Genomic DNA, 19,236 nt, shown 5'->3' on the forward strand with positions numbered 1-19,236 from the left:
ATCATTTATAAACCACAATATTTTTATTTTTGAATATGTTTAACCTTCACTGACCTTGCCACCATCTGTTCATTTTTATCTGTCCAGAACTAGGAAATTAGGTAGCTAAATTTTTTAGAATGTACTTAAAATAAATCTAAGTAGACCTGAATGAGAAAGAACTAGAAATGCCCTCATGAATTGAGCACACGAGAGCTAAGATACAGGTATTATATTGTTTATATTGACTGCTTGGAGTTTTTATTTCTTGATTGATCTATTTTTTTGAGCTTAATTTTCTTTGATTTTTTTTTCAGTTTGAGATATAATGACATAGAACATTGTGTTAGTTTAAAGTGTACAACATAATGAGTTGGTACAGCTATATATTGTGACATGATTACCACAGTAAGTTTAGTTGACATCCATCACTTTTCTTATTTTTTTTTCTTGTGATGAGAACTTTTAACCTCTATTCTCTTAACAACTTTCAAATATGCAACACAGTATTGTTAACTAGAGTCACCATACTTTACATTCAATCTCCAGAACTTACTTATCTAACTAAACTAGACCTTTGTACCTTTTGACCACCTTTACTCTCCACCCCCTAACCTCTGGGCTTCCTACCTCTGGCAACCACCAGTCTGTGTTTCTATGAGTTCTTTTTTTTTTTTAGATTCAATGTATAAGAAAGACCATACAGTCTTTCCTTCTGCTTGACTTATTCACTTAGCATAATACCTTCAAGGTCTATCCATGTTGTCACAAATGGCAGGATTTCTTCCTTTTGTATGGCTGAGTAATATTCCGTTACACACACACACACACACACACACACACACACACACACCACATTTTCTTTATCCATTTATCTATCAACACATACTTATGACGTTTGCATATCTTTACCATGTAATGAACACGGAGGTACAGATTTCTCTTTGAGATAATGATTTCATTTCCTTTGGATAAATACCCAGAAGTAGCATTGCTAGAGCAAATGGTAGTTCTATTTTCAATTTTTTGAGACACCTCCATACTGTTTTTCACAGTGGCTGTGCCAGTTTACATTTCCACCAGTAGTGTATAAGGGTTCCCTTCTCCACAATCCTAACAACACTGTTATCTTTTATCCTTTTGGTAATAGCCTTTCTAACTAGAGTTTTAATAATTGATTTATTGGCTCTCAGCTTTACAAGTCAGAGATTATCATATAAAAAATCTCCAAGTTAAAAAGAAATACTGAATTTGCTTTTTAAGTTCTGAGTTCTTGGGAAAGAAATGATATATTGGTATTTTGAAGTTGCCATATTGTTTCTTAATCCTTTACTTCCTGTACAGTAAAGGCAAGTGTTGAATCATTGCAAAGTCCTAATTAGTTGAGGTTGAATTATATAAATTATGCATTTCTTACAATAAGCAGACCTTTGACATGCCAGAGTAGATATGCATGCGAGTGGAGCTGGAATCTGTCTTTGCATAAGGAAATGTTCATTATTTTAACTTGATTTTTCTAGCGCCAACTTGCAAGTTTACTCTTTGAATTGGGATGTACCAGTTCGGCCCTTCAGATATTTGAGAAGCTAGAAATGTGGGAAGATGTTGTCATTTGTTATGAAAGAACTGGGCAGCATGGGAAGGTATGTAATGGTAAAGTTTGTGTATGGGTCAGAGCCTTCTGTCTTTGAGCACCTTCTCACTTGGTTTGTCTTTTACGCCTACTTTTGCCAACAGTTCACTTATATTCCTTTTTCTACTTTTCTCTCCTCAGCAATCTTTTTAATGTTTTCTTTTTAAGGATTTCTGTTGGAGCAGATCATTTTATGTGTCTGTATGGGAATGTATACATAAAAGAGAAAAGCAGGCTAGCATCGATACGGCATTTGATATTTAAGAATGAGTCACAAAAGCTTTAAAGACACTTCACTTTTTGATCTCTTTCCTTTACTGACTCTCCTCCTATAGGATGACTTTACAATTAAATACTGGGAATTATTTGAATCATCGCTGGTTTGTCTGGAGATCAGAGGCTGAGGGCCAGAAGGAGGGCTCTAGGCAGGAGGGCAGCTGCTAGTCTGTAGAGGAAAACCCAGAGGCTGTGAGGGCCTCCCTGTGGCAGAGAGAGGTTAAGTGTCTAAAGCACATTTAATCCACCCCAGACTGGGTCAGGAGGGAAAGTGGTGCAGTATTCGCATCTGTTATCAATCTATTGTTTTCCCCCTCATAAATGAACAAGATTTAAAAAAGAATAAGGAGCTCTGCATTGTGAATATCTATTAAAACTGACACATTGAAATCATATGTTAATTTTAAATGACTAAATTTCTAAACTTAGTATAGAGAGTGAAACCCACAGGTTGCGTCATTTATATCTACAGTCAACCTTTCACCATTGCCATAAAAAAGCGAAATGGAGGTACAAGTGCATGTGTGTCTGTTTTGTAAATACTTGTACCTTCTAAAGTATGTCAATTTTAGACTAGTAGTAAAAGTTATATTCTTTTCACTAATCACTAATGGCAGTGAAGGCCTTTGAATTATATTAGCTTAAGGAGAAACTAGTTTGGGGATAAAATTTTAATGTGGGAGATTATATCATTGTAACATTTCATCCTGGGAAAGAGCTCCATAATTATCCATCCTGGTTCCCTAGTTTTCCGGTGAGGAAAGGAGTCTCTAATGACTTGCCTCGGTCACAGAGCCGGTTTCTGATCATTAACTTGAGAGGCTGCATGGCACAGTGGTTGGAAGCACAGCCTCTAGACCCAGGCTGCCTTGAGTCAAACATGGCCCTGACACATGCCAGCCACATCATATCAGGCCGGTCACCCCTCCCTCTGCCTCAGTGTCTCATCTGGAGGCACGTAATCTACACCTGGCCGGGCTGTCACCACCTGTGCTTGTACAAGCTTAATTGTCGCCATATGTAATGCCATCATTGTGACTGAGTTACGTGCATGGTGTCAGTGCTGCGTAGGTTGGATGTGATTGCCTTTTAAAATATCTTCAGAACGATTCCATTAGGATTTGGCATTGAATCAAAAGTTATTGAACACACATAAAAGGACAGGCACAGAGCAGAGAATGTAAATTCGATATCAGAGAAGTCAACATTTGTTATTGGAGAAATCATCACAATTTCATTTACTTTTCCTTAAAAATAACAACTAAGTGGTTTGTGGGAGCCAAGAAAGGAAGGCACCCAAAGTAAATGGATCTGTGTTCTATACTGAGACACGTAAAGAGAGGCTGCCACTTAAACTGTATGCAGTATAGCGAATGAAGGCAGGAAAAATTGCCAAATTTATCTGAATAGACTGAAAAAATATCAAAGCAATGAGAAGCTGATGTGGTTCATTCAAGGCATTATGTCATAATTTAATTGAAAGCATTTTTTCTTTAAGAGTTAGTCTTAACAATTGATGGTGTCCTAAATTTGATGAACTAGGTAGAGTATTGTCAACACAAGAAACATCCTAACCTGTAAGAATTTCTATATTAAGTTTATTTGAGCCAAACTGAGAACAGTTGCTGGGCAGCTAAATCTCAAGGGATAGAGAAAATAATCTGGAAATTGGCGGTTTTATCACTAATTTTTTTTTTAAGATTTTATTTATTGATTTTAGAGAGAGGAGAGAGAAGGGGGGGTGGTGGAAGGAGAAGTGGGAATCATCAACTCATAGTTGCTTCTAGCATTATGTGCCTTGACCGGACAAGCCCAGGGTTTCGAACCGGCAACCTCAGCGTTCCGGGTCGACGCTTTATCCATTGTGCCACCACAGGTCAGGCTTATTAACTAATTTTATATGTTAGAATTAAAGGGGAAGACTAAAGGGTTACAGGCAGTCCGTTGGTGATAGATGAGGGAGGCGGGAGAAAGCAAAGCGGGAAAATCTCTGGGATTGGATAAAAAGGACAAGGAACAGACACAGACTTCTTTTACACAGGTGAGTGCAGGATAGTTAACAGTTATAATTAACATGATAATGATGACAAAGGGATTTGTGGTTTCTCCCATGGTGCTTTGATATTCCAAAAGGATGTTATCAGATATGTAATTTTAGATGCAGAAACAACAACAACAAAAAAACACACAACAGACAGCTTCAGTTAAAGATGAACCTTTGTTAGGGAAAAATACTACTCTAGGACAGGATTACCTGCCCTGGATTACTTTTAGTTAGCAAGTTTTAATTTCAGATCATCCTATGTGGTTGCTGTAGGTCTCTGAGTTTGTAAGGCTGCCTTGCAGACCTCTCCTGAGCTTGTCAGGTTTTCTGTGGCCCCTTTTTGTCCACAGTATTGTTTCTTCAGGGGACTTAAAAAATTTTAGGGCCCATTCTCTGGCAATGAAGTAATCCTCAGATGTTTAACAAAGGAATAAATGGATGCATGAATATCTTGACCCTCCCGAACACCCAGTCTGATGTAGTTCCCATTACAGCATTCTTCAATGTAGTAGTCTTTTACATTGGTCAGTAAACACAAATACAATAATACTGTATATAAACATATAGAGGCTTTTGAAATAATTAAGCAAGTTGTGAGTCACAAATACCCAAAGCCTGATTTGAAATATCGAATTTATTTAATTATTTTTAAAAAGTATAGAAAGTAGAGACTTTCCCTAACTGCAGAAGAAAAAATATAGTGAATCTGTCTTTATCAGATAATAGATTTAACTGTCCCCAAAGCAGCTGTGGCTTTTTTTTTTAACTTGCACATGACTTTGTAAGAAATGTCTTATAATAATAATAAATGTTCATGTTTCTAATTATTCTAGAAACTGTACATGTCTTAATTTTTAGGAATGTATAGTTATTTGTCTTAAATCTTTTGTGATTAACAGCCAAACATTTCTTAAAATCTATTTTAAAGGTTGATTTTAGCATTTTATTTGCCACATAAAAGATTTCCCTTTCCTGTTTTTCTTATGCTGTATTTGCAGTTCAGTTTAACCATAGACCCTAAAAAGTTTTGCTTCAAGTTGGAAGCAAATGTTTTATGTCTAAAACAGCTGAGATTCTTTTAGTATTTGGTCAAGTGCCAGTAGTTGTCACCACATTTCAACTTAACTAGAAGTTTGTGAAATTTTAATCATTGAATTTAATGCTTAATGGCATAATTTCTTTTCAAAAGGCAAATTCGGAAAAGTATCCAGTTCTAATCATGGTGTTGTGGCGCTCAGGTTTACACCTGCTATAGGGTCTCAGCGTTTCCAATTTAAAAACTACCTGTGGGAATTCTCACTAATGACCATTGGCAAAATAGCTAAGATTAATTTTTCTTGACCTTGGGGTCAGACCTGGTTCTCTTGTTAGCATTTAATTTTTAAAAGTTATCTGGCACACTATAGCAGTCTCCCCAAGCATATGGACAATGTATTTTGTTGAGCAAATTTGGTCCCTAAATGAAGGACAAGGACTGAGCTGGCTGGTATAAGGTGGTTGTACCGGATGGGGGGGAGGGGATGGAGAGCGAAGGTTTGGGACCTCCCTTGTTTTCTCTGGTTCCTAGCAAACAGGGATTACCTGCGATTCCTACCTAGCCTTTTCTTTCCTTAGGCAACATTTGCAGATCATTGTAGCCATGGGCTCTTAAAACATTTTTCTTTAAATTGTAAGTAGATGTTTTTAGTATTTAACATTGTTAACAGCTTAGAGTCTTTTAGCACTTGGTTTGTTTGGCTTTTGTGGGGTTTTTTGGTTGTTTTTTTTTCTTCTTCTAAGACAGTTTCTTTATATGATTGAGAAGATTTCCCACAAGTTATTTTCCCACACTACAGCCAGAGTGATCTTCCTGAAAGACAAATCTTGACCACGTCATTCCCACACTCCTCAGTAACTTCCCTTTGTCTCCAGGATTGAGTCCTAGCTCTTTCACATGAAGGGAAGGAAGTCTTTTATATGGCAAATAACGCCCACCATGTCATGGTCGGACTCCTGCGTCCAGTGTGAACTGCATCATTCCGACTCTTTATTTCTGTTTCATTCCTCTTTGTACTTGCTCAGGTTGTGCCCAGAGTTTCAGCAGGACTCAGCTACCTTTAACCCTTTGAGTAGTGAGTTTTTTTCATGTTTGCTGACCCTGAGAGTGAATTTTTTTTCAAAAAATGAAATTAGTTCCAGTTACATTTTTATTAACTTAAAATCATGTTTGTTTGGTAACCAATTTATGGAAACAAGAAGGACTTACATTTGCCTTTTTTTTTTGTCTTTTTCTGAAGTGAGAAGTGGGGAGGCAGACAGACCCCCATGTGTGCCCGACCAGGATACACCCGGCATGCCCACCAGGGGGTGATGTTCTGCTCATCTGGGGTGTTGCTCTGGTTGCAACTGGAGCCATTCTTGCACCTGAGGCAAAGGCCATGGAGCCATCCTCAGCACTTAGGCCAACTTTGCTCCAATGGGCCGTGGCTGCGGGAGGGAAGAGAAAGACTGAGAGAAAGAAGGGAGGGAAGGGTGAAAAAGCAGATGGGTGCTTCTCCTGTGTACCCTGGCTGAGAATTGAACCCGGGACTTGTACATGCCAGGCTGACACTACCGCTGAGCCAACTGGCCAGGGCCTACATTTGCCTTTTTTAAATGTTGCCTTACACGTTTTTAAGATAAAAATTTTTGTACGATTGTACTCTGGATGGTCAGGAGGCACGAGGACATCCATGAATGTTCTTACTACTCAAAGCGCTAATCTCTTGATTTTGCAGCATTACTTCACCCCAGGACCTTTGTGCATGCTCTTGTCTGTCTGGAACTTGTCCTCCTACTTATTCTTCATGTTTCTCCGTGGTGATTCCTTTTTACAGTGAGTTTTCTCCGACACCTCCCTCCCAGATTTGGTGGTGGTTTTTTGTGTGCTCCTATGACACCTGCTACTACTCTAATTTCCCATTTCCTGGCTTATCTCAGCTACTAAACTCTAAGCTGTTTAAGAACTGGACTGGTGTCTGTGTTGTTTACAGCTGTCTTCCCAACTCCTAGCACAGCCCTGACACATAGTGTTCACAGAATAGTTATTGCATTGAAACACATCTCTAAGTGGACACTCCTTATGGACTGTCATGTGGTGGAGATACCTCTCCAACCTCTGCCACATGTATATCCTCTTCCCCAAAACAGATTATGAGATCTTTCCCCTCCCATTTAAACCTTTAAGTTTAGGAATAGAAACTGGACAAGTTTTATAAAGAACGGAATTTTTATTCTTGCTCAGTAGATGCTGAAAATACTGTGAGCATGCAGTTCCATAGTGCCATGTTTGAGTTCCTCTTATGCACTATATTCTTTATATAATTATTTTGTCATTGTCATATAACAATGTATAAAGTATGAATTGTTGGCCTTGGTAAAGTCGCGGAGTTTGGAATCCAAGCTCAGGCCTTCCTTCTCTCTAAAGCCAAACTTCCTTTCCCACACCTGCCTTCCATATTGGTTGTTATTAACCCTTAAAGAATCAGATATTCCATTTGTAAGTTAAAACCTGTTGTGCTCACTTGAATGAGAAAAATAGGCAAAGTAACTGAAGATACTCTATATCTTGGTAATACAAATAGGAGATGAGCAGCTAATTGGATAACTAGGCCTGTTTTTAATTACTCTGTTTTATCTTGGACCTGGAATGTTTCTGTTGGCGAGTAGCCTTTGACAGTCAAGCCCCGGAGCATGGTGTCATCGCACACATCAATGTAAAGAGCAGTTGTGAACAGTTGGCTTTAGTGAGGCAGTGAGTGGGACTGAGCACCACCACACGGAAGGGACCTGGCTGACAGTGACCGGCGGGGCTGGGATGAAGTGTTTTGTACTTTTTACCCCTTAGTTGCTGCTCTTAGAACAAGAATTTAGTGCCTTTCTGCAGAACACTATCCTGGCAGCCATAAGAGTAGAAGGTGCTTTCGTGCTCTCTTTGCTCTGTCCTGTCGTCTGTATTCACTGTGGATGGTGGATCACCTTTTCAGTGTCAGTCTTTGTGTTTGAGAACCAGCCTCTACTGTACAAAAACCAGAATCCATGTTTGCTTGCCTCAGGGAAGAAGTCTGGAGTTAGAAAACCTGCCCCAAGTTGTTTGAGTTAGCAGCATGCATGAGCGTGCACACACACGCGCATGTGCCCACAACACACACACACTCTAATTTCTCTTAAGCCAAAGCTATCATCAGTAGCCGAATCTGACTATTAGTGTGCCTTTTTTTTTTTTTTTTTTTTTTTGTATTTTTCTGAAGCTAGAAACGGGGAGAGACAGTCAGACAGACTCCTGCATGCGCCCGACCGGGATCCACCCGGCACGCCCACCAGGGGGCGACGCTCTGCCCCTCCGGGGCCTCGCTCTGCCGCTACCAGAGCCACTCTAGCGCCTGGGGCAGAGGCCAAGGAGCCATCCCCAGCGCCCGGGCCATCTTTGCTCCAATGGAGCCTCGGCTGCGGGAGGGGAAGAGAGAGACAGAGAGGAAGGAGAGGGGGAGGGATGGAGAAGCAGATGGGCGCTTCCCCTGTGTGCCCTGGCCGGGAATCGAACCCGGGACCCCTGCACGCCAGGCCAACGCTCTACCACTGAGCCAACCAGCCAGGGCAGTGTGCCATTTTTTAAAATTGAACTTATTGAGGTGACACTGGTTAACATAATTTATACAGGTTTCAGGTACCCAATTCTACAACACATTTTTATACACTATATTGTGTGTTTACCCTCCAAGTCAAGTCTTCTCACCATCATCATTTATCTGCCCTGTAGCCTCTTCCACTCTCCCCTTCGCAGCCACCACACTGTTGTCCATGCCCATGAGTTGTGTTTTTTGTCCTTTTTTCTCCATCCCATCATCTCCCTCTGCCAGCCCCTGCTCCTTTACCCCACAGCTGTCAGCTGGTCGCTGTGTATGATTCTGTTAGTGTGCTGTTAAATTCTTAGCCTGCCCATTTTTCTGTCCCCTTGGAGAAAACCTCTTGCTGTTAACCCCACTTCTGTCATTTCTGTAGTCCTCAGAGACACTCTTTATATTAATAGTTAGTACCATCTCTGGGTCTAGAACTCATTTCCCCTTGTTTCTTTGCCAGGAGGGCTTCCTGTGGTTGTTGGTTGCCAATTCCCCATTTCTACATACTGACCAGTGGCAAAATCAGTGGCTCTTATCATATATTAGAATTTTTCATTCCTTCTGCTGTTTCACAAAATCAAGGAATAAATCATAGCCAAGAAGAGCACACAGTAGTAAATAGTAGACCTGGCATTAGAACTGCCTTTCTGACTAAAGTCACCTACATTCTCACAGATCTTCTTATGGTTAGAAGTCTGTAGTATGGATTACGCAACAGTTTTTTGGGGATGTGTTAGAACTGTTTTAGTTGTAAGTGAACCAACATATCCTAGCTCAGGCAAAAAAGATGGGGGGGGGGACTTATTGGTTCATGCAACTTAAAATTCTTGTAGACCTGTCATGGTAGCTGTACCCAGGGGCTGAGATGAGCTCACCATGCTTTGTAGCTTTCTCCATGAGGCACACAGGATGGTCCCAGGAAGCCCAACTTTAGTAATCCCAATGGAAAAATATAGTCAATTCCATGGTTATCACAGAAAGGTTCTGCTTAAGACTGAAGGGCCTGAGTCTCGTGCCCTCGTTTCTGCTAGAACCACTTGGAAGGGGTTCTCCTCAGGAAAGAGGGGTTCTGTTATCAGAAGATCAGGGAGGGATGCGGAGCAGGAAAAAGAGCAACTGACGTCTTCTGTGGGGTGGGAGTTTAATGCTTTAGGTCTGAAGTTGTAAGAGGTGTTTTGTTTGACTTACACAGTGTTTTGAAAAAAAGAGTAAACATTTTCAAGCTATTTCATTTAAAAATCTAGATTATTTTGGCTTCTCTTAAGGAATCACATGATTTGGAAACACTGGGTCCACCAGTTCCCACAGTATTGTACTAATTGGTTGGAGTTGAGCTGTGGCTCCTCCTTTGTATGCTCACTCAGCAGCCCGCTTCATTCATTCTCAGCAACCCACAAGGGTCTCTGGGCACCGGAGTGCGTGACCCTCGCCCTGAGCAGTGCAGCTTCTCAGGTAAAGTGAGCAGATTGTAATGTATTCCACCCATAATTGTGGATTCTGCTTAGGTCTTGGCAAACTTAAAATTTTATATTTAGATTCCCTATGTGTACTCATTGCCATAAACCCATGTTAAGAAGAATAATTAGTTATATACTTGTAATTATTATATGATTTTGGTGAGTGAATATCATTAAAAAATGCCTTTCTTTTAATAATCTGTCTTTAAGGTGTCATTTTGTCTGACTGGTACAGGCATTCCAACGCTCTTTTGGTTTCTGTTTACATAATGTGTCTTCTTGCATTTGTGCCCCTACTTTCAACCTGTTTGTGTATCTGAATCTAATGTGTGTCTCTTGTAGGCAACGTTTAGTTGGATCATTTAAAAAATCTTTTCTGCCAGTATCTGCCTTGGATTGCAGTGTTTAATCCCTTTACATTTCAATTACTAATGTGGAATGTATGCTGGTCATTTTGTTGTTTATTTTGTATACGTCTTATGTCCTTTTATTTATTAAAGAGAGAGAGAGAGAAAAAACATCGATTTGTTGTTCCACTTATTTATGCATTAATTGGTTGATTCTTCTATGTGCCCTGACTGGGGATAGAACCTGCAACCTTGGTGTATTGGAACAACACTCTAATCGACTGAGCTAACAGCAAGGGCTGTCTTACTATTATTTTTTTCCATTACTATCTTTTTAGCTAAATGGATATTAACTAGTGTACCATTTTAATTCCCTTATCATTTCTTTTACTGTTATTTTCTTAGTTATTATACTAAGAATTATTAAAAATAGCACATCTTAAGTATCTATTAACTCTATCATCTGGGTATTATCAGAGATGGTTTCTAATGATTACTTTTTTCCCATGTAAGGGCCATGCTTTCTTTTTTCTTTGCATGGGTTAGTAATTTTTTTTTTTTTTTGATGAAAATTGGATGCTTAGTGTAATGTGGCAACTCTGGAAATTAAGTTGTTGCTATTTGTGTTGTATTTTGTTTGGTGGTATTTCTTGACTAATCATATAAAATACAGGGTGAGGCAAAACTAGGTTTATAGTTGTTTGTATGGAAAGTAATACAATATTTAATAAAGAATAATACAAGAGTAAACTCTGTGTTTCATGTTCTCACAACTGCAAACCTACTTTGCCCCACCCTGTATATATTCTTTCTTATGTAGCCATGGAAGTCTCAGTTTGATAAGCTTAGTGGTCAGCTAATCATTGGACAGAAAATTATTCAGTGCCTAAATAGACAAGTCTCTCAGCCTTTGCTAATGGGTGGTGTGTGTGTGTGTGTGTGTGTTGGGCATGCTTTTAACATTCAGCCAGGCAGTAGACAACTCTGCCTTAGCTCTCACTAACCACTTGTGTGAAGCCTCAAGGTCAGCCTGAGGTGAGAGCTCAGGGCCTTCTTGGTTCTTTCTTGAAGATCGGCCTGGTTTTCTAGACTCCCATGAATATTGTGGAGTTTTTCAAAGCCCTCATGTATATCTCATTCCACTGTCTTGCTTAGCCCGTTGTTTACCACCGCACTTATTTACCATCTCGGGCCGCTGCAAAATTAATCAATTGTCTCAAATTGTTTTTGATGAAGTCTTTTGACGGGCAAGCCCAGAGCTAGGTTAAATAAAGGTGGGGTCTTCTAGGGACTCACCAGCCGGGTCATATAACAATAGTTTTCTGGGAATGAGACTTTAGAGTAGCTCCAACCCCAGTCTGTTCCACCTGGTGGCTGCCTGGCTGCTGATTTTGAACATGAATGCCTGCTGTTGGTTTTCAAGGCTACTGCAAATTAGAGAAGAGGGAATAGGAATGGTACAAGTTAAGATGACACAAAGCTTGTTGCTTTTACCAATATTTTACCTTTTGCTGAATAAACACTCCCTGGATTATTTCAAGTCTTTGGTTAATTTTCAGAGTTACAGAAAAGTTGATTCTAATATTTTCCCCCAGTTTTCCTGTTGTTTTTATAGAGCTGGGAATTTTTAAAGTAGTGGTTTCTTATACCACCAGTTTTGCTGATTTTCCCCATGAAATATGGGGCAAGTCCTGACCCTGAAATCAAGGTCCTGCTTTTCAACTTAGTATCTTTGTTTTAGGACTGACCAATTGAACAAGGAATCTAAGCTTTTATTTTTATTTATTTTTTTTGTCTTAAAAATGGGCATATTAATATCTACTCAGAATCATTGTAGGGATTAAGTGAGATAATGCATTTAACAATTTAGTGGATAAAAACTAATCTGCAAATTCTGTCAAATGGAAGGATACATAAGAATTTCAAAGGTAAAAATGGAAGAAAAGATTGTTCCATTCAGGTTTTATGTAGAGAAGCAGAGCCACTTCGAATATTTTTTGGGAAAAGGGGCTTAGTAAAGGAATTAGAGCTAACTAACGTGGGAAGACGAGCTGGGCAGATAAAGGTGCAGAAGAGGGAATCAGGGAGTCAGGGTGAAAGTCATGCTCAGTCCGCTTGAAGCATCTGCACAAGTGGACAAGTCAGAACTTAAGAGGAATCTGAGAAGCCAGCAGCTGATGGAAGCTGCTGTATCCCTGTCGCTACCAGCCCTATGGGTCCGCAGTGAAATGTCTGTTGATGGGCCTGGGGTGCTCTTGGTTTTCAGAGCCAATAATTGGAAAGAGAAGCTGGACACATAGAGCAAGGACAAGCTGGGATCTTCAGGATATCGCTGCATCTTTTCTGACACCATATTTAACCATGACAGCCTTCTAAGAATAAAAGTTGTTGCTTTACTTCTGCCTTTGAAATTTCCCCCAAATTCCCCTTCTGGCCAGTCTAACATGACATCTTAAGGGAGAAGGATTTGGGGAAACATAGTTTCCAGCTTAAGCAAGTCAATTTATAGGTAATCCAGTACACTATCAGTACACTATGCCAACCAGTATAACTATGCAATGGTTTAACCGTGTGTGTGTGTGTGTGTGTGTGTGTGTGAGAGAGAGAGAGAGAGAGAGAGAGAGAGAGAGACAAATAGGAACACAGACAGGAAGGGAGAGAGATGAGAAGCATCAATTCTTTGTTGCGGTGCCTTAGTTGTTTATTGATTGCTTTCTCATATGTGCCTTGACCGGGGGGCTACAGCAGACTGATTCACCCCTTGTTCAAGCTAGCGACCTTGGACTCAAGCTGGTGAGCCTTGCTCAAGCTGGCAACCTCAGGATTTCGGACCTGGGTCCTCAGTGTCTCAGTCTGACACTCTATCCACTGCACCACCGCCCGGGCAGGTGGTTTAACCCTTTAACAAAGGAGTTTACTTATTTGGACAGTGCCAAACTACCAATAAGTACAGAATATTTTATAGATTATGTAGTTAAAAAAGGGCTTTTGATTTGGAGAAACGTACAGTTTCTTCAAAAGAGGTTTAGATATTAAAGCGTTCTCAAAGCATATAGGAACCAAAATAACTAATAACAAACATTCATTTTACATGTCTTGCTTTATTTAATACATGAGTTGTTTAGTGGTAATATGTCAAATGAATTTTTATACATTGAACATTTTCCTAATAACAAGTTATAGTTTCAAGAATATGATCATTTCCTATTGGTTTTTGATTGACGTTGGCACACAGGTTTTTAATCTAGGTTTCTTGGGTTTTATTAGCATTGCGTTATCAAGGCCCAGGGTCCCTAAGCATACCATTTTTAAGCAGGAAAAAACATACTCCTTATTGCCATTGGTTAGAGGTGAATTAAGGTGCTGCTCTAATGGTCACAACGGTGACAGCCAGAGCGGGGAACAGGGACGTGGGAGCTGGGTCCCACCCACAAGCCCTCTCCTTGGTGCCCCTGCAGGGTTCCTGGTGCCAGGAAGGCAGATCTTACTCCTCTCTCTTACTTACACTGTATTTATTTTTCATTGTTGCCTTCAACCTGTGTCCTACGTGCATGAAGTAACCAGGTCATCTCAAATTAGCAATTTACTTATTTCTAGGCAGAAGAAATCCTTAGGCAAGAGCTGGAGAAAAAAGAAACACCCAGTTTGTACTGCCTGCTTGGAGATGTCCTTCGCGACCACTCATCCTACGACAAGGCCTGGGAGCTGTCGGGGCACCGCAGCGCCCGTGCGCAGCGCTCCAAGGGCCTCCTGCACCTGCGCAACAAGGAGTTTAAAGAATGCGTGGAGTGCTTCGAACGCTCGGTGAAGATCAATCCCATGCAGGTGAGACACTTCATGAAACCCCACCTGCTCTCGGCACTAACATTTTTCTTTCATTTAGATTCTTATTGAACGAGAGCCCATTTTCTGTCCTAATGACTGCTGAGCTTGTCTTTGGGAGCTAAGAACTTCGTCTCTGACACACTTGCTGGTTACCCAGCATGGACAGTAGACTTTCCCGTGTTCACTTTCTGTGGTGTTTCTCTTAGTGACTTCTCTGTTTCATTTTGTTATTCCTCTCTGTTAGTTGCCCTTAAGGAAAATACAGCTATTAAAACTAGGCTCCCTTTTGAAAAGATACATTAGGAAGGCAATGAATCAGAAGTAGGATTACAGACCGTGTAGGACTCTGCAAGTAAATGCTGAAACCAATCATGAAAGAGAAGCTTTTGTATAAATAGGGTAATGTAGAATGGACTGTTGATCATTGTAAGAAAAAATGTCTACCAAGCATTTACTATGATATGAGCCAGGCACCTCCTTGGACTTTCTGCCAGTATTTGAACCCAGATGGTCTCACTCCAAAGCCTACACACTCTCTTTTTTTTTTTTAAATTGTGGTAAAAAACACAGCACATAAAATTTTCCATCTTAACCATTTCTGAGTAGACCGTTAAGTAGTGTTAAGTATGTTCACATTGTTGTGCAAGCTCACCACCGTCTGTCTCCACAGCTCTTTTCATCACAGCTCCTTACCGCGGCCTCTAGTTGCTGGCGGCCATTCTGCTATCTGCCTCTGAACCTGACTCCCCTAAGTGCCTCCTATGAGTAGAATCACACAGTGTGTTTCCTTCTGTGACCAGTGTAATGCCCTCACGATTCATCCATGTTGTAGCAGGTGTCAGCATTTGCTTCCATACCAAGGCCCAATTCCATTGTGTGGATATGCCACATTTTGTCTGTCCATTCACCTATCAGCGGACACCTGGGCTGCCTCAACCTCTTGGCTGTTGTGAGTGATGCTCCTATGAACATGAGTATACAGGAGTGTTTGTGTTTGAACTTGGTAGTCTCAGAGTATAGGTTTTACACTGAAAAAAGATCAGAATTACATTTTTTTTATGACAGGTTAAGATAATTGCTTACTCTCCTGACTCTGAGAAGTGACCATCTTCCAAATCAGTTGGCTGGAGAAGAGCCTGGGGAAGAGAGGACAGGTGTACGAGCAGAGAACTGTGTCAGCAGAAACTGGACTCATTTGACGTCCGGGAGGCTTAGAGTATGCTTAGGAATTGTTTTTTGTTGACAGCCTGCTCTAAGTCAGTGCTTCTCATTGGAGATGCTTTTGCCCCGGGGGCATTTGGCAATGGGGTAGTGTACTACTGGCCTCTGGTGGCAGGATGAAGAATTGTCTAAAATGTCAATAGCACCAAGGTTAAGAAATCCTACACTAAGTTGATTATTTTTTTTATTACTTTTAATTTATTATGTTAACATGGATTCAAGTGTCCCACTCAGTATAACTCCCTCACCCCCACCCTGCTCTACGTTGATTATAACGACTTTTTTTTTCTTTTTTGGTAGAAAATAGAACTCAATATTGTGTTACTAAATTTTACTTTTACGGAAAACAGTATTATATCCCTGCTTATCTTAGCAGCCTCTGCGTATTACCTAACCACAGCTGCCATAAAATCAGAAAATAAATGACCTCCCTTACCCTTTCATAGGCTAAGTCACATGGGTGCCAGGCACCTCAGAGATGGAATTGTTCTCTCGAGCACTGAGCATGGACACTGTCCTCCTGCCTCACTGGCCGCTCCGTCTCAGTCTCCTTTGCAGGCCCCCAGCTGTGCCCTCAGGCCTGGTCCTTGGCTCTTACCTCTGTCTACACTCACTCCCTTGGTTCATCTGGTCCACAGCTTTTACCACCATCTTTACACTGACAACTCCCAAAGGGCTATTTTCTGCCCAGTCTTCTTCCTGAACTCTAGACTCCTGTATCTACCTGCTTCCCCAGTCTCCCCATTGTTACTCTAGCTTACATTTCCAGTATCTGAAGTACTGCCTCTCCCTCCTAAAAGTATTCCCCACCAAGGTTAGCCCCGTTCGGTCTTAGAGTCACCCTTGCTTCCTTTCTGTTGCACCACCATCTAATCCTTCAGTAAATCCTAATGGAGCCACCGTCCAGATACATCTAGAATCAGATGACTTCTTTCCACCTTCCAGCATTCTGATTCAGATCCCTACTATCTCTCTTAACTAATATATTATCTCTTCACTGGTCTTTCTATCTCTCTGCTTGTCCCCGTCTGCCTCTTCCCAAAGAACATACGAATGGATCCTTTCACATGTTGAATCAGACGCGTCCTTCCTCTGCTCCATCACCTAGTGACAATAGCCAGAGTCCCTTCTCGGCTCTCAAGGCTTTCCCTTCCCTCCTCCCATTCCCCCCTCACTCAGCACACATTGGCCTCTCTGTACTTCCCTGAATATTTCAGGCACATTCGTGCCTCAGGAGTTTAACACCTGCTCTTCCTTTGCCGGGAATGTTTTTCTTCCCGATGTCTCCATAGCCTCATTCAAGTCTTTGCTCAAGAGAGGCCTTTCATCATCATTCTGTTTTAAATCACACCTCCACCTTATTCTTTTTCATTTTCTTCTCTGCTTTACTTTTCTTCATAGCACTTAGAACCTTCTAATATTATATATAGCTTTCATTAAAAAATTATTTCTCTTCCATTAGAAATAGGTCCCATGGAGGCAGAAATTTTTATCTGTAAGTTTTATTTGTATTTTTCTAGTGCTGTAACAGTGCCTAGCACATATTGAATATTCAATAAATATTTGTTGAATGAGTGAATAAATAATATCTTTAACCAGTTATTCAATCAACTATACTAATCTGTTGTGCACATAGCATTGAGCCAAAGGATGAAGCAGTATCCACAGGTAGTTCACTTTGTACCCTCTGGTGCAACCTGGTGAAATGCACACAGATAAAACTAGCCAATAACACGAGGCATCAAAGAAATACCAAGTGAGTTATTTGCAAAGCACTGGATATATAGAGGCCAAAGAGAGTATTTCTGCCTTTGGTAGACCTTGGAGAGGATGCTGAGTTTGGCTTTGAAGGACAAATAGGACTTAAACAGGCCCAGGGAAGGGCAGTGGTGAGTGCATTCAGGCAGTCAAGCAACATGAGCAATCCCTAAAAACAGAAAAAAAACGTGTGTGTGTGTGTGTGTGTGTGTGTGTGTGTGTGTGTGTTGGGGGAACAGTGAGTGAATAGGCTAATTTTTTAGAGTCAGAGGAAGGAGAGCAGTTCCAGTGGGAAAGCGAGACTGGAGCAGGATTACAAAAGGTCTTAAATGGGAGGCTAACCTCTCTGACTTTACTTGACAGACAGGGAGCCATTGAGCGATTGATTGTGTTAGCTTTGTTTTGGGTGAAGGAGTGTGGTGTGCTGGGAGGCAATTTAGGGATATTGTTTTGGTGGGACAATAGCTATGGAAGACACCAGACACAGGCAGGGTTAAGAGACTAGCAATAGTCTAGCATGACAGTTATCAGCGTGGAAGGGGCAGTGGGAAAGAAGGGGTGAATGTGAGGGAATTTGCAAGGGAGGATTTGACAGGGCTTAATGGTCTCATTATATCATTTTGAATTAATTACTTAGGGAGACAAAAAAAATGACAGTTATTCAAAGCAGTACAAGCCAATGTTATGTGAGGCTATCTTGCAGTTTGTCCCCGGGATCCGATTCATCAGGCTGCACGCCAGGCCTGGCCGTGAAACTACGGCAGGAGGCGGTCGGGGCGCCCACAGCCTGGCTGGAGCGGTGTTCCCGGCGTGAGTGCTGTGGGACCGGGCTGCTCCTGCGTGCACTCGCCCCATGAAGGCCGAGAATAAAAGAAAAGGGAAGAACTGAATTTAAAACATTCCGTCCTCTTTTCTTACACGTGTCCATGCCATTAGGTTTATTAACGAATGTTAGGCAAAATGAGAGTGGTATTTGAATGGCTTTTGTACATCGTAACAGAAATCAACTTGGTATAAAGATACGAGCATCTGGTTTTCTATCAGGGATGGTCTGCAAAACTAAATGCATCGTCTCTGGTGCATTTGTTAGAGAACCAGCAGATGTGTGTACCATTTACATTTGTGCTCTTGAGATTGCTTAGAAATTCATCAGAAAAATGTCAGAAACATTGTATTGGAATTAGATATGATGAAGGAACTGATTAAAATATATGACTACCTAAGAAAAATTAAAGCAAAATTAATGCTGTAATATAATGCAGAAATGTACAAATGTCATAAATGTATAGCTTGATTAATGTTCCTTTTGTTATTTTTAAATGTTTAGGTAGTCAGCATTTAAATTTTTGAAATTTTAATATACAATATTTTTGCTTTTCAAAAGTAATTCTACCTTTGAAAACAGTTTTCGAATATAATGATCTTACAGAGTCCTGATACAGGACAACCAATCTGTTGATCAGCAACTTGTTGGCCAACAAATAAGGTCTTTTTAAAGTCATATAATTTTAGTTATTTTAAATGTCCCATTACACTTTCAAAAATGTTGCAGTTTGAACAGTATGTTATGTGGTTGCCTACAAAGCGTTATCGAGCTCCTACTGTGTACAGACATGGATGTGGGAATGACTGAGGTTGTGTCAGCCTATCGACATGGAGCAGAGCTCCTGCTGGGAAGAGATACGCATAGAATAGTTGGTGAAGAGCCTTAAATGCCATTCTTTAGGGTTATCTAACCCCCTGGATGGTGGGGGTCTGTTGTGGTTTTGAATAAAGGAGTGATAAGACAAAAGTGGTATTATAGGAAGTTTAAATAAGGAATGAGTGTCATGGATGAGTGACCATTCCCTTTAGCAGCGAGGATAGAAAGATAGAATAGGTTGAAACCTCTTTACAAAGCAAAATGTCCTGTGCCTTATTCATTGAGTTAGCAGGATTGAGGGAATACAAGAGGAAGTCAGTTTTCTCAATTGTTTTATTAAAAACGAAAATGTCCCTATTGATTGATATAGAGAACTCAAGAGGAAGGGAAATATCATCACAGGGGAAGATGATATGA

At 40.6% G+C, this 19,236-nt stretch overlaps 1 protein-coding gene across 2 annotated transcripts in view; it reads left to right on the forward strand.

Moving 5' to 3' along the window:
- The window catches only part of TTC27 (tetratricopeptide repeat domain 27), a 161,871-nt gene that overhangs the window by 106,915 nt on the left and 35,720 nt on the right, over positions 1–19,236 (forward strand). Inside the window, exons 12-13 of one of the 2 annotated variants that reach the window (XM_066266883.1) lie at positions 1,500–1,622; positions 13,971–14,198. In XM_066266883.1, the coding sequence (XP_066122980.1) occupies positions 1,500–1,622; positions 13,971–14,198 (351 nt within the window). The remainder of the gene's footprint in view (positions 1–1,499; positions 1,623–13,970; positions 14,199–19,236) is intronic. The other variant, XM_066266884.1, reaches the window with a different exon arrangement.

This window comes from Saccopteryx bilineata, chromosome 3 (genome assembly GCF_036850765.1).
Source record: "Saccopteryx bilineata isolate mSacBil1 chromosome 3, mSacBil1_pri_phased_curated, whole genome shotgun sequence".
NCBI classification, from domain to species: Eukaryota; Metazoa; Chordata; class Mammalia; order Chiroptera; family Emballonuridae; genus Saccopteryx; species Saccopteryx bilineata.